The 14,571-nt window shown below is 44.3% G+C and overlaps 1 protein-coding gene across 2 annotated transcripts in view; it reads left to right on the top strand.

The window, feature by feature from the left end:
- Positions 1–14,571, top strand: part of EPG5 (ectopic P-granules 5 autophagy tethering factor) — a 167,160-nt gene that overhangs the window by 49,452 nt on the left and 103,137 nt on the right. For both annotated transcript variants that reach the window (XM_056543389.1, XM_056543398.1), the window contains exons 13-17: positions 211–351; positions 1,863–2,027; positions 6,903–7,022; positions 9,091–9,329; positions 10,879–11,019. In XM_056543389.1, coding sequence (XP_056399364.1) covers positions 211–351; positions 1,863–2,027; positions 6,903–7,022; positions 9,091–9,329; positions 10,879–11,019 — 806 coding nt within the window. The remainder of the gene's footprint in view (positions 1–210; positions 352–1,862; positions 2,028–6,902; positions 7,023–9,090; positions 9,330–10,878; positions 11,020–14,571) is intronic.

Raw genomic sequence — 14,571 nt, forward strand, 5'->3', positions numbered from 1 at the left:
AAGCCGTTACAGGTGGGTGCCGCATGGTAGAATGCAGGGGTCCCCAGCGGCAGGACCCCCCGTGATCAGACATCTTATCCCCTATCCTTTGGATAGGGGATAAGATGTCTAAGGATGGAGTACCCCTTTAAGCCCTTATAGATGTGGACTGAGTGTTTTCACTGTATTGACCTTTATCTAGTAATGCCTTGTTTCTTATGTATATTTTAGGTTTCCTATGTCAGTATGTCTACGAGAGAAGCGTTTTCTAAAGTGGGTCGGGAGCTTCTTGCCACTATTACTAGTGCACACTCTAGTATCATATCTGTGCTCCTGCAGCGTGTACGGGAAACCATTGATAAAGTTGGGATGGTAAGATTTTTTTTTTCATACTAATGATATCTGTATATATCAGATCTATGACTAAGATGTGTTCACCGAAATGCGTCAGATCCTTAGCACATATACCTGCTGTGGTGGATTTGGAATTTTTTTTATATTTTTCTAATAAAGCAGTTTTTAACCTGACATACCCAGCTGGAGTTCTTCCGCCTTTTGTGTGCTGTTGTTAGGCACGACCGTTGAGCATGTCCGTGCCAGATGTCACGGTGGAGAAGGTGGTAGCTTGACTTGATGTGGATGCCATATCGGGAGTTTGCTGAATTACATCCGTAAATGTAGCTAATGAATGTTAGCCAAAACATACAGATCATTTTTCATTTCAAATGTATATACTAAGGGTATACTGGATTTCTGGAACCCAAGGACCTGTTCATACTACAGAATTTCTGTGCAAAATTAGAAGAAACGGCCCCCCGTTTGAATTTTAAAAACAAATGCCAATGCTCTTTATTCATCATTAATGCGGGTGCACTGCAGGCACCTAGCACTCTGTTTTGATGAGAACACTTGTTAAGACCGGTTGGTCAATCATCTTCCATATTAAATAGGAACATCTGGTATTTGGTATTTTAATACATTTTGTGCGAATTATCAATAAAGATGGCACTTTTATCGTCACTAGGGTGTATGGTAAATAAGGGTATCATTGGGTTGCATAAGGGAAGCCTATAAGTTAGAGGTAAAATTCCACCCTCTATACACCAGTAACTTATAGAGCAATTAGGATTTGAGTTGAATTCTACAAGTTTTTTTTAAGAGTTTTTTTAAATGTAAAAACGTTTTTAAACTTAGCTGTACATTTTCTATATGCAAAAAATAGAAGTGTTCATAAAACTGCATTTAGTTGTATGTGCTTTTATGTATTTGTTTCATGTATATGTTATGGGGCTATTTACGTCATGATTTGAATGCACATTTAGCGTATGTGAGAAACATATAGCTACAGACATATGCAACTTTGTACGTGTTTTTTTTATGTTTAGGTTAAACATATAAATATCCATCTTTTTATATATTTACTTTATATATTTTTTCTTTGTAAAAAAAATTTATGGAATTTAATTCAAATCCTGTTACAACACACACCTGAAAACAAAAAACAAATACATGAAACTAAGGTTTTATGTTTCCATACATTTATATCTAAAGTTAACAAAAGGATTCCCCCAGTATATGTTGTTTGTGAAGGACAGGAATGTGTGGTATATGACACTTTCATTCCCCACAATTTTTTTATACAGATGTAAACAAGACATAATGTAATCAAAAGTACTACGTTTTCTACATAGTACTACGTACTAAGTTTTCCCATTAAAAGTCCACAGGTAAAATAAAGCAATACTTTTCAACATGCATTTAAACGTATGCACTTGACAGTTCTTAGTCTTGGCTGTTTCCATCAATGAAGGTCTAAATTTCTCTTGTAATTTTTATCTAATACACTTGCTTATTTACCTTACCATTGTTTTTCCTTTTATAAGGTATCCCTATACCTATTTAAAGAATTGCCACTACATCAATGGAGACCAAGTGCCTCAGAAATAGGAGTCATCAGGGACTGGCTGATCAATTACGACCTGTCTGTGGTGGAGAACAAACTGGCCTGCATTATCCTGGAGGGTCTGAACTGGGGCATCAGTGACACGGTATGCAACAATAGCCAACGGTGGAAAATTAGGGCCATAGTATATAGGGCAATTATCAGGCCGAGCCCATTGGGCAGCAGATCTGGTCATTTTGACCCATCAAAAAATCATTGGTAATGATCATTGGTACTTGATAAATATGACAAAGTATGGGGTGTATAGTACCAACGGCATGTGACTTATTACTCTCCTAATGGGTTTCTAAGACTTTAAGATTCCCTCACCCATGTCTTTTCTTCTTAAAGGGGTACTCCGCTGCTCAGCATTTGGAACAAACTGGAGCCGGTGGCGGGAGCTCGGGACGTCATAGCCCCGCCCCCTCATGAAGTCACGCCCCACCCCCTCATGCAAGTCTATGGGAGGGGGCGTGACAGCCGTCACAAGCTCCTGGCGCCGGCTCCAGCGTTCGGAACAGTTTGTTCCAAACACTGAGCAGCGGAGTACCCCATTTAAATCCAATGTTAATTTTGATTTAGTTTGTCATAGGCTTTTGACTAAAATGACTTTTAGTTTATCATATTTTATCATCAGAATTTTTTAGTTTTAGTCTAGTTTAAGTCAACTGTCGTAAGATTTTTGTTGCGTAAATCTACATTAGACTTAGTGGAATAGAATTGGGTTTTGTTGGGATTCTATACTTCTGATGTAATTATTATTAGTTGACTAAAATGTCGATAGATTTTAGTTATAGTTTTAGTCATCATAACTTAACTTAATTTTTATTTATTCATTCATTTATTTTTATTATTAAGTTTTAGTCTAGTTTTTAGTCACAGAAAAACAGTTGTTCACTAAAATTTTGATGTAAATTTGTTGATGAAATTAACACTGCTTGAGTACCGTATTTATTGGGGTATAACACGCACCCTCATTTTACCAAGGATATTTGGGTAAAAAAAGTTTTTTACCCAAATATCCATGGTAAAATGACGGTGCGTATGTGTGCGCGTGTATACCCCGATACACCCTCATGAAATGCAGGGGGAGAGAGACCGTCGCTGCCCGCTTCTCTCCCCCTGCCTTTCCTGGGGTCTAGAGCCCTGCTGCCGCCGCCGCTTCTCTCCCGCTGGCTATCGGCGCCGGTGCCCGTTCTCTCCCCCTGACTATCGGTGCCTGCGCCCCTTTGCCGGCACCGATAGCCAGGGGGAGAGAAGCGGCGCCGACAGCCAGGGGGAGAGAAGGGGCAGCGGCACCCATTGCCGGCGCCGCTGCCCCGTTGCCTCCCCCTATCCCCGGTTGCATAATTACCTGTTGCCGGGGTCGGGTCCGCGCTTCTTCAGGCCTCCGGTTTGCGTCCCCTGCGTCGTTGCTATGCACGGCACGGCGTACTGACTTCATGTGCCGCGCCGTGCAGCGCATAGCAACGACACAGGGGGCGCACACCGGAGGCCTGAAGCCGGCACCGATAGTCAGGGGGAGAGAACGGGCAGCGGCGCCGATAGCCAGCGGGAGAGAAGGGCCGGCAGCAGGGCTCTAGACCCCAGGGCAGGCAGGGGCAAAGAAGCCGGCAGCGCTGGCTGTCTCTGCACCTGCAAAGCTGCTGCAGTTCATTGATTTAAAGTGCCTGCTTTAAATCATTGAACTGCAGCGGCTTATCGGCGTATAACACGCACATAGACTTTAGGATAAAAATTTTAGCCTAAAAAGTGCGTGTTATACGCCGATAAATACGGTATTTTCTAGTGTTAGAACTCTATGTGGAGATTTATGCTTTTAGCGCTTTCTTATCTTTGTGTGATCATTGTTGATGTGCTATTTTGTTTTTATTGATTGTAGGATATTATACATTTCATTCTGATACGGACAATGATGTGTATTCTGTTTGAGATGTACTTTCTCAATAAATAAAAAAAAGTCATCGGCAGTCAACCACACATATACACGTGTAACAGGATGTGTGGCTGATTGCAGCAAAGTGCCAGACATATGATCCAGCGATTGTGCAGCCCTCCCTGCCTAGCACTTGAGCTATATAAAAGCTTTGTAAACAAGAGCACTCATTTATTGTATGGGGTCAGGCCATGTAATAGGGACCTTAGGCTTATGATATCATAAAGCAGATCACCATACTCCCTCCTTATCAGGTAACTCCTTAACCTGATAATCTTTTTCTCACTGGCAGAAGTAGGCTTTTAATGCACCAACTTCCTTCAGGACTTGTGGTGGGCTTCTGCTCCTACACTGCAGCCAGTCTGAACAAACAGAGCTACAAGGGATTAAACAGCCGCATAAGTGCACAAGATTTTAGTCCTTTTATATTAAATCCCCAAATTCTGTTTAGGATCACTTCAATTAGATTGAAGGAAATAGGTGGCAGACAATATGGTGTGGTAATTCCGCAGTGCGAAACCTTATGAATAATAGTGATAAAATTGTGATAAAATCCAGTCCATATGAAAGAAAAAATTGGATTGCACTGACCAGTAGTATTTAATGGAGGCCTTGACAGTGGGTTGTGTAAAATGTTCCTTGGCCAGGTGTGTTCCACTAGTACTGATCCTTCTGTATAAATACTGCTTTAACCCCTTAAGGACCCATGACGTACTGGAACATCATGTGTCCGCTCCCGATCTATAACGTGGGGCCCCGCGTCATAGCGGGTCGGGCCTCTAACAACGGCCGGGACCCATGGCTAATACCGCGCGGCATTGATCGTGGTGCCGCGCACTATTAACCCTTGAGACGCGGCGTTCAAAGTTTAACGCCGCGTCTAAAGTGAAAGTATGCCGGTTAGCTCAGTGGGCTGTTCGGGATAGCCGCGGCTAATTCGCGGCATCCCGAACAGCTTACAGGACAGCGGGAGGGCCCCTACCTGCCTCCTCGCTGTCCGATCGCCGAATGACTGCTCAGTGCCTGAGATCCAGGCATGAGCAGCCAAGCGGCAGAATCATCGATCACTGGTTTCCTATGAGAAACCAGTGATCAATGATGAAGATCAGTGTGTGCAGTGTTATAGGTCCCTATGGGAGCTATAACACTGCAAAAAAAAAGTGAAAAAAAAAAAAGTGTTAATAAAGATAATTTAACCCCTTCCCTATTAAAAGTTTGAATCACCCCCCTAAACACAGTGTAAATAAAAATAAACATATATGGTATCGCCACGTGCGGAAATGTCCGAATTATAAAAATCGTTAATTAAACCGCACGGTCAATGGCGTACGCGCAAAAAAATTCAAAAGTCCAAAATAGTGCATTTTTGGTCACTTTTTATATCATGAAAAAATGATATCAATAAGTCCTATCAATGCCTACCGCTAAAAACTTCAGATCATGGTGCAAAAAATGAGCCCTCATACCGCCCCATACGCGCAAAAGTAAAACATTTATAGGGGTCAGAAGATAACAATTTTAAACGTATTAATTTTCCTGCATGTAGTTATGATTTTTTCAGAAGTACAACAAAAATAAAACCTATATAAGTAGCATATCATTTTAATCGTATGGACCTACAGAATAAAGATACCATTTTTACCATATAATTTTTACCGAAAAATGTACTACGTAGAAACGGAAGCCCCCAAAAGTTACAAAACAGCGTTTTTTTTTTTTTCAATTTTGTCTCACAATGATTATTTTTCCCGTTTCGCCATAGATTTTTGGGCAAAATGACTGACGTCATTACAAAGTAAAATTGGTGGCGCAAAAAATAAGCCATCATATGGATTTTTAGGTGCAAAATTGAAAGAGTTATCATTTTTTAAAGGCAAGGAGGAAAAAACGAAAATGCAAAAACGGAAAAACCCTCGGTCCTTAAGGGGTTAAAGGGGTATTCCACCTCTAGACATCATATCCCCTATCCAAATGGTAGGGGATAAGATGTCTGATCGTGGGGGTCCCACTACTGGGAACCTCCTGTGATCTCTCCTGCAGCAGCCCGTGTCATCTGCTGCACGGAGCGAACTTCACTCCGTGTCTAATGACAGGCGATACAGGGGCCAGAGTATTGTGACGTTACGGCCCTGCCCCCTCATGATGTCCGCCCCGCCCCCTCAATACAAGTCTATGGGAGAGGGTGTGAGGGCTGCCACGCCCCCTCCCATAGACTTACATTGAGGGGGAAGCGAGACCCCCGCGATCAGACATCTTATCCCCTATCCTTTGAATATGGGATAAGATGTCTAGGGGCGGAGTACCCCTTTAAGTCAAAACTTGATCATGTGAATACTACTGGTCACTGCACTCGTTTTTTTTCTTTTATCTTAGCAGTCAGTGCTGTAAAACTGGAGCCACTGATAGAAGTTGTGCTCAATTTAAAGGGGTATTCCAGGAAAAAACTTTTTTTTTTTTTCAATATCCACTGGCTCCAGATTAAACAGATTTGTAAATGACTTCTATTAAAAAATCTTAATCATTCCAGTAGTTAGCTGCTAAAGTTGAGTTGTTCTTTTCTTTCTGACAACAGTGCTCTGTGCTGACACCTCTGCTTGTCTCAGGAACTGTCCAGAGTGGGAGAGGTTTGCTATGGGGATTTGCTCCTGCGCGACAGTTCCTGAGACAGACAGAGGTGTCAGCAGAGAGCACTGTTGTCAGACAGAAAAGAACAACTCAACTTCAGCAACTTCTGGAAGAATTAAGATTTTTTTTTTTTTTATAGAAGTAATTCACAAATCTGTTTAACTTTCTGGAGCCAGTTGATATGAAATGAAAAATATTTTTCTCCTGGAATACCCCTTTTAAGCATCCTTCACTGAAGAATATAAATAGTACAAAAGAAGAATAACTTTTAGCTAGTAGGAGAAAAGCTTCTGACGGAGTAAATACCATTTTTCAAATCAAACCTGAATGTTATTGTGCATACGCAGACAGAAACTTGATTGAGTATTTGGTATATTAGGTTTTAATTAAATGAAATGAAAATGTTTTTATTTTTATCAGAAAACTCTGCATCTGGATCACACCCTACATGTGGAGGTGGCACTCATGGTCCTGGAAGCATATCAGAAACACATCTCTGACAAACCCTACACTGGGGTCATCTCTGAGAGCATTAAGCAGGTAATATCTTTTGTGAAGTTATCTGTAGGTAATCTATTCCTCCGTTATTACAAAAGATCTTTTTTACAGAAGAATCTTTTTTTGTGGAGTGGCCCCCGACCATTTTTCCCATCAGTTAGTCAAACAGAACTAAACACGTGGTCGTCTATTTATCCACCAGGGTTGAACTTGGATTCAGTAACATCCACCATGATTGGACTGGTTTCTGGAAGTTGCATAGTTAATTCCAGTCTGACCACAGTGCTCTCTGCTGACACCTCTGTCCGTGTCATGAACTGTCCAGAGCAGGATTTGCTCATGTCCTGGACAGTTCATGACAGCAGAGTCAGCAGAGAGCACTGTGGTCAGACTGGAAAGAACTACACAACTTCCTCTGGAGCATACAGCAGCTGATAAGTACTGGAAAAGTTTAAATTTTTAAATAGAAATAATTTACAAATCTGTATTACTTTCTGACACCAGTTACCGTATATACTCGAGTATAAACCGACCCGAATATAAGCCGAGGCCCCTAATTTCACCCCAAAAATACAGGAAAAGTTATTGACTCGACTATAAGCCTAGGGTGGGAAATACATCATCCCCCCCCTGTCATCATCCAGACCCCCTTCATTAACACCCTCATCATCATCACCCTGTCATCATCCCCCTTCATCATCACCACCTGTCATCATCCCCCCCTTCATCATTACCCTGTCATCATCCCCCCTTCATCATCCCCCCTTCATCATCACCGCCTGTCATCATCCCACACCCCCCCTTCATCATCACCGCCTGTCATCATCCAACAACCCCCCCCTTCATCATCACCGCCTGTCATCATCCCCCTGTCATCATCCCACACTCCCCCTTCATCATCACCACCTGGCATCATTCCACAACCCCCCTTCATCATCACCGCCTGTCATCATCCCACCCCCCCTTCATCATCACCGACCTGTCATCATCCCACCCCCCCCCTTCATCATCACCGACCTGTCATCATCCCACACACCCCCCTTCATCATCACCACCTGTCATCATCCCACCCCCCCTTCATCATCACCACCTGTCATCACCCCCCCCCCCCCCTTCATCATCACCACCTGTCAATGTCTGAACAGTGGTCTTCAACCTGCGGACCTCCAGATGTTTCAAAACTACAACTCCCAGCATGCCTGGACAGCCGATGGCTGTCCGGGCATGCTGGGAGTTGTAGTTTTGAAACATCTGGAGGTCCGCAGGTTGAAGACCACTGAGGGCGGAGAGTTCACTCGAGTATAAGCCGAGGGGGGGTGTTTTCAGCACGAAAAATCGTGATGAAAAACTCTGCTTATACTCGAGTATATATGGTAACTTGAAAACATTATTTTTTCTGGAGTAACCCCTTTGTGCCCCATCACATTTAAGTGCAGAGTTGGCTGAACTCAGGACCAGACATCTATCTTATGCAATGTCAGGGGAGAGAAGGGTCTACATGTTAAACTTCCATGCTCTCTCCTTTTCTTCCTAGGGAAAATAAGCCACTGCTACACGTGCCTGAAGTGGACAGAGGACTCTTACAGTAGCTTATTCCCCTCTCAGCATTAATAACTAGGCATGCATGTGAGGGGAAGAATAGCGGTCACCCAAACAAGCATTCTGCCATCAGATATATTCATTGTATGACCACCATTTAGGTTATATTAACTTATAGGAGTAAATTTACTATCTTCACGTTTCACAGGTTTTAAGTAAAATCTTGCTGGCTTCAGCTTTTCTTGAGCCCCTTAATAAATTAGGGATTTTGACTACAATTCACGCCAGCTCCCTAGCATAAGTTGTAATAGCTTTTGACTGTCTATGCATGCTGTGAGTTGAATTTTTGCAACAGCTGGAGGCCCTCTGGATTGGAAACACTGGTCATTGGTGTGTACTCTGATAACCCTCCCTAAAGCAATAATGGGGCTCATACAGTTACTGTGTCACTGGGAAAAAGATAGTGGCACTTTTAATAGGTTTCTCTTGGTTCTACAAGGGCTTAGGGCTACAGGCAACAGTTGATTATTCCAGTGTGATCACAATTGGGTCTGTTTGCTGTGCTTTTCAGGTGTCCTACTTGGCCAGCATAGTCCGAACTGGACAGTCTCCTGAAGCCTCCTTCAACCAGTGGTCCTGGGATTTGGTATTGAGGCTTAAATTGCACAGAAACGACCGTCCAGAGCAGATCTGTGATGCTGTTCCTGATCTGACGGAAGCCAATGTCCTGCACCCCGTGTTGAAGGCTGTGAAATCTGGGGTCCCTATAGGCTGTTACATCGCTCTGGCTACTGCTTCAGTGGGACACAGGTATTTCACTGATATTTATAGCTCATCCTCATGACCTCTGTATTCCATGATAAGACACTGTATATTGAAATGGATTGTTTCAAGACAAGTCCCTTTAACTCTCATTGCTTAAAGGGAAGCTGTCACACTGCAAGCATTATGTTATAGAGTAGAAGGGAGATGTAGATCTCTGCCCATTCTGGGCTAAGTAGTCATCTGGGGTTGTCCTACTTAAAGATTAGTTGGACATAAAATAATGATGTGAAAATATATAAAAATGTATTAAATTATGATCTCTATAATTAATCACAGATCCGTGTCTCAGACCACAGCGCCCTTGTGGGTACTACACTAATATTAATAAAATAGATTGTCATATAAAAAAATGTAATAATACTAAAATAACCATACAGCACACTCGATAAAAAGAAGACAAATGTAATTGCAAGTATTGCCAGAAGGAATGTCTTTTGCATCTCCTGGAAAGTAAAAAAGCAAACAAACAAATGAAACAATGTCACTGTAGAGAAACGAAAAGTTTGTTCCTGTAAATGAAGGGAAAAAATGAACTCAAAGATTCCTCATAAAAAATAGAAAAAATGTTCACTTATGTATAATGTTAAAAAATAGGCTAGATGTCTGTATCCAATATGGATCCAATATGTTACTGTAGCAATAGTTCTTAGAATACTTATGGTAGATATGCCAGAAGTACTCTGTATGCCTTTTTATACTCAGACAGCTGTCAATCACTGAGCAGGTCAGTCCACATTACTACTTAGCCCAGAATGAGCCGAGAATTACACAAATAAATGACAAGTCATCCTGGAACTTTTCCCACAAAACTATATAACAATCTGCTCAGCCCCCATGCTCTATAACCTGATTCCTGAAGATTACACTACATTCTCAGTGTGACGGGTTCCCTTTTAAGCTAGAGAATCTCATTAAGGGTAGGGTCACACATTGCGTATACGCAGCGTATTTCACACAGTGCTAAATTCGCTGCACAGTGGGAAATATCCTGCGTATTCTCCTATAAGCAGACACACAGGGCTAACTGGCAGTGAGGTTGGCACATCACAGTTATGCTGGCGCGATGGCCCTGCCTCTCCCTCACTTCACACACAGGGCTACTACGGGGAAGCCGTGTATATTTGCTAATAGGAGAATACGCAACGCATTTCCCACTGCACAGCAGAAAATACTCTGCATATTTGCAATGTGTGACCCTACCCTTAGGGTGTATTCACACTTAAAGCATCCTGGTCATATTTCATGCGCAGGATTTGAAGCTGCTGATTTAGTTTACATTGAAATCTGCAGCAGAAAATCTGCCACTTCAAATCCTGCGCATTAAATTTGCGCAGGATACTTTGTGTGAATAAACCCTTATAGGAACTTGCCACTAGAACGGAAAAGACACAAAGTGATGAACTACACACCAAACTGCAGAAAAACTTTCAAACTGTTTTTTTTTTCTTTGATCATTGTATTTTTATTGTTTTATAGATATATGTTCATCCATATGTCTGACCTTAACTAACTCCAATTCTTTATGTGTCTGCAGTGTAGATAAGTTTTGTGTGGAGGGTGTGACCATGCTGGGTGAACTAATACAAGCAAGACATCTCCGTGCTGTGGTTCATATTCTGGATAAAATTTTACCCATGTTTTATCCATGTCCAAGCTATCTTCTGAAAAATGAACTGTAAGTCCACTTTCCTTTAACAATCTTAATTTTAAATATAGCAACCCCTTCTGAAAATAAAATTAAGGGAAATCTGTCATCAGTGTCATCTGCACTAACCTTTACAGACAGGTAGTGCTGGTGACCCTGAAGACAACGATACTTACCTGGTCCCGTTCCGTACTGTGGTTCTTCAGCTATCCTCTTTGGTATCTTCAGCTCCTGGCCCGACTTGGAGCATGGGCGGAGCTTAGTGACGTCGCTGTTGCGGTTTGCTAGCAGCGGGTCCCTTCAGAGAACAGCAGTGGTGACCTCACCAAGCTCTGCCCATGCACTAAGTCTGGCCCGAAGCTGAAGATACCGAAGAGGATAGTCAGAGAACCACAGCACGGAACGAGACCAGGTAAGTATCGTTGTCATCGGTGTCACCTGCACTACCTGTCTGTTGACACTGATGACAGATTTCCTTTAATACTAGCAGCGGTGGAAAATGGGTAAGTCAAATGTGGAATGTGTCATTAGAAAATTACCTTTCTCGGTTGGCTCCATTGGGGGACACAGAGACTGTGGGTATATCTTGCGGCCGCTAGGAGGCTGACATTAGGCATACAAAAAGAAGTCGGACCCTCCTGGAAGGATATACCCCACCCACTGACTCTGAGCTAATCAGTTTTAGCTTAGCATCAGTAGGAGGCAGATGCAGGTCTGGAGTTCTCCAGGCCTGGTCTTCTTTTTTATTTTCTAGCTAGGGCGTGTATTTAGGTTCTTTCTCCTTTTTTCATTTCTGGTTTCTAGGTGGGGGTTCAGGAGCATGGCGCTACCTGTTCCCCCATATGCGGCACGGGGCATAGAGTATGCACCGTTAACCCCTTCCCGCCAACGGAAAGCACCTAGGGTTGCACCTCGGGTCTGGGTCCCCCTATCTTCCATGCTTGTCCCGCTGTCTCAGCCTGACATGATGCAGGTGACCATAGCTGGCCGAAGACGTCTTGGGTGAATGTGCAGGATACACGGGGAGTATTTTTCCCTCTTTCTCCATCCCCCCCCCCCCCCCCGCTTTCCCTTCTCATCTTTCTCTGCCTTTAGGGGGCCCCCCTTATAACTGGGACATCAGGGGGATTTTTCCCTCATCTTCATTCAGGGGCCTCAGGGGGATTTCTCCTTCATCTTCTTTCAGTTATTATTATAGGTGGCAGGGGTGGGGTCTCCGGTTTTTATTGTAGCATTGTTGGGGCTCCGGGGATCGCGGGGCAGCTCCCTCCCCTTCTCCCTCCCTGACATTGCTTACTTCTGGGCAGCAGCCTGTCTGTTTCCGGTGCGCCTACCGCAGCTCCTGTCAGCTGGGCTGCGGTTGCACAGCTGGCTCTTCAGTTTTACTTTCACTTTCGCCCGATTCTCAGGCGGGCTGCACGGTGGGCAGGAAACCAATTTAGGCCGCGGCTGCGGCCTAGTCCGGAATGTAGTTCTGCCCCTCCCCATATCCGGGCATGCTGGCGGGGCTCCCGTCCTCCTCCTGCGGCCGGCCAGTAGTCTTTCTTCTGTACTCTGCCTCTCTTCCTCCAATGGGGTCCGTCCTGGTGGAGGCCACTCCCTCTGGTCAGTGCAGCTTCCTTCTCCCCCATCTCATTACTCCTCTGCTTCAGCTGCTCCACGCTTCCTCTCTCTGGTCACATGACAGCTACAGCCTGCTTCTCAGCTCCAGCTGTGTGACACAGGACCTGGGTGAGATTGTTCCATTTTATTGCTGACTTTCCTACTAGCATCTATGTCCGACCCCAGACCCGAACCTCTCCCCAGACAGGCGGCTGCACCTACTACTCTTCCGTGGGCTGCAAGACCAAAATGCCAGGTGGTTCCACTGAATACGCCTGCTCCACCATGCGCACCATCCTTCCTGTGTTTGCTTCTCAGGATGTCGCCTTGGAACGCGCAGTGTCCGCCCCTCCCCCAGAGGTGGTTTCTTCCCTTTCCCAGTAGATCTCAGACCTGGCTAGGGTTTCCAGATCAGTGGCTTCGTCCTTGGAGTGATCTTCCCTGCGCACGACCACTAGGGAGTCCCACTCCGACTCTCCTGACCCCCAGCTCCAGCGCGCTCTCACAAGCGTCCTAAAGTGCTTCCTTCTGGCTCTTCTCCAGAGTCGCATTATCGGGACAGACTTTCTTCCCGTAGATCATGCTCCTCTTCCCCAGCTCGCCGGCAGTGCCCCCTTTCCAGGGGCCGCTCCCCCGGTGACCATCCCAGGTCTTCGACCCCTCGTTCCAGGTCTAACATGCCTCAGTCTAAGGCTACCTCCGCAAGCTCCCACTCTCCAGTGGAAGTAGCGGATGACGGGTAGGAATCCATCTCGGATCATGAGGACAACTCTGCCGTGTCTGATATGGTGTACAGCTTGGTGTTGCCATCAGGGACACTTTTCATCTGTGGGACCCAAGAACTTCGGATCCTGATCCAGAAGTTTATTTTTGCCGATCTCGGCGTTCCCTCAAAGTTTTCAGTTCTCATGCTGAATTTGAAGCCTTGCTGGACGCTGCTTGGAAGCATCCGGACAAACTATTTCAGGGGACCAAGAAGATTCAAGCTCAATTTCCCTTCTCTTAGGATCTGGTTTCCAAGTGGACAAAGCCACCTGCAGTAGATCCTCCGGTTTATCGCCTGTCCAAATGTTCTCTGCCTCTAGTGGACGCAGCGTCCTTTAATCCCTTAAGGACACATGACGTACTGGAACGTCATGTGTCCGCTCCCGATCTATAACGCAGGGCCACGTCATAGCGTCGTTGTTAGAGGCCGAGACCCGTGGCTAATACCGCGCGGCATTGATCGCGGTGCCGCGCGCTATTAACCCTTTAGACGCGGCGTTCAAAGTTGAACGCCGCGTCTAAAGTGAAAGTATGCCGGTTAGCTCAGTGGGCTGTTCGAGATAGCCGCGGCGAAATCGCGGCATCCCGAACAGCTTACAGGACAGCAGGAGGGTCCCTACCTGCCTCCTCGCTGTCCGATCGCCGAATGACTGCTCAGTGCCTGAGATCCAGGCATGAGCAGTCAAGCGGCAGAATCATCGATCACTGGTTTCCTATGAGAAACCAGTGATCAATGTAAAAGATCAGTGTGCGCAGTGTTATAGGTCCCTATGGGAGCTATAACACTGCAAAAAAAAAAGTAAAAAAAAAAAACAGAATAAAGATCATTTAACCCTATTAAAAGTTTGAATCACCCCCCCTTTTCCCATAAAAAAAACAGTGTAAATAAAAATGAACATATATGGTATCGCCGCATGCGGAAATGTCTGAATTATAAAAATATATCGTTATTTAAACCGCACGGTCAATGGCGTACACGCAAAAAAATTCCAAATTCCAAAATACGGCATTTGTGGTCACTTTTTATATCATGAACAAATGAATAAAAAGCGATCAATAAGTCCTATCAATGCAAAAATGGTACCACTAAAAACTTCAGATCACGGCGCAAAAAATGAGCCCTCATACTGCCCCATACGCGCAAAAGTAGAAAAGTTATAGGGGTCAGAAGATGACAATTTTAAACGTATTAATTTTTCTGCATGTAGTTATGAT

The sequence above is a fragment of the Hyla sarda genome, chromosome 1 (assembly GCF_029499605.1).
Source record: "Hyla sarda isolate aHylSar1 chromosome 1, aHylSar1.hap1, whole genome shotgun sequence".
Classification (NCBI taxonomy): Eukaryota; Metazoa; Chordata; class Amphibia; order Anura; family Hylidae; genus Hyla; species Hyla sarda.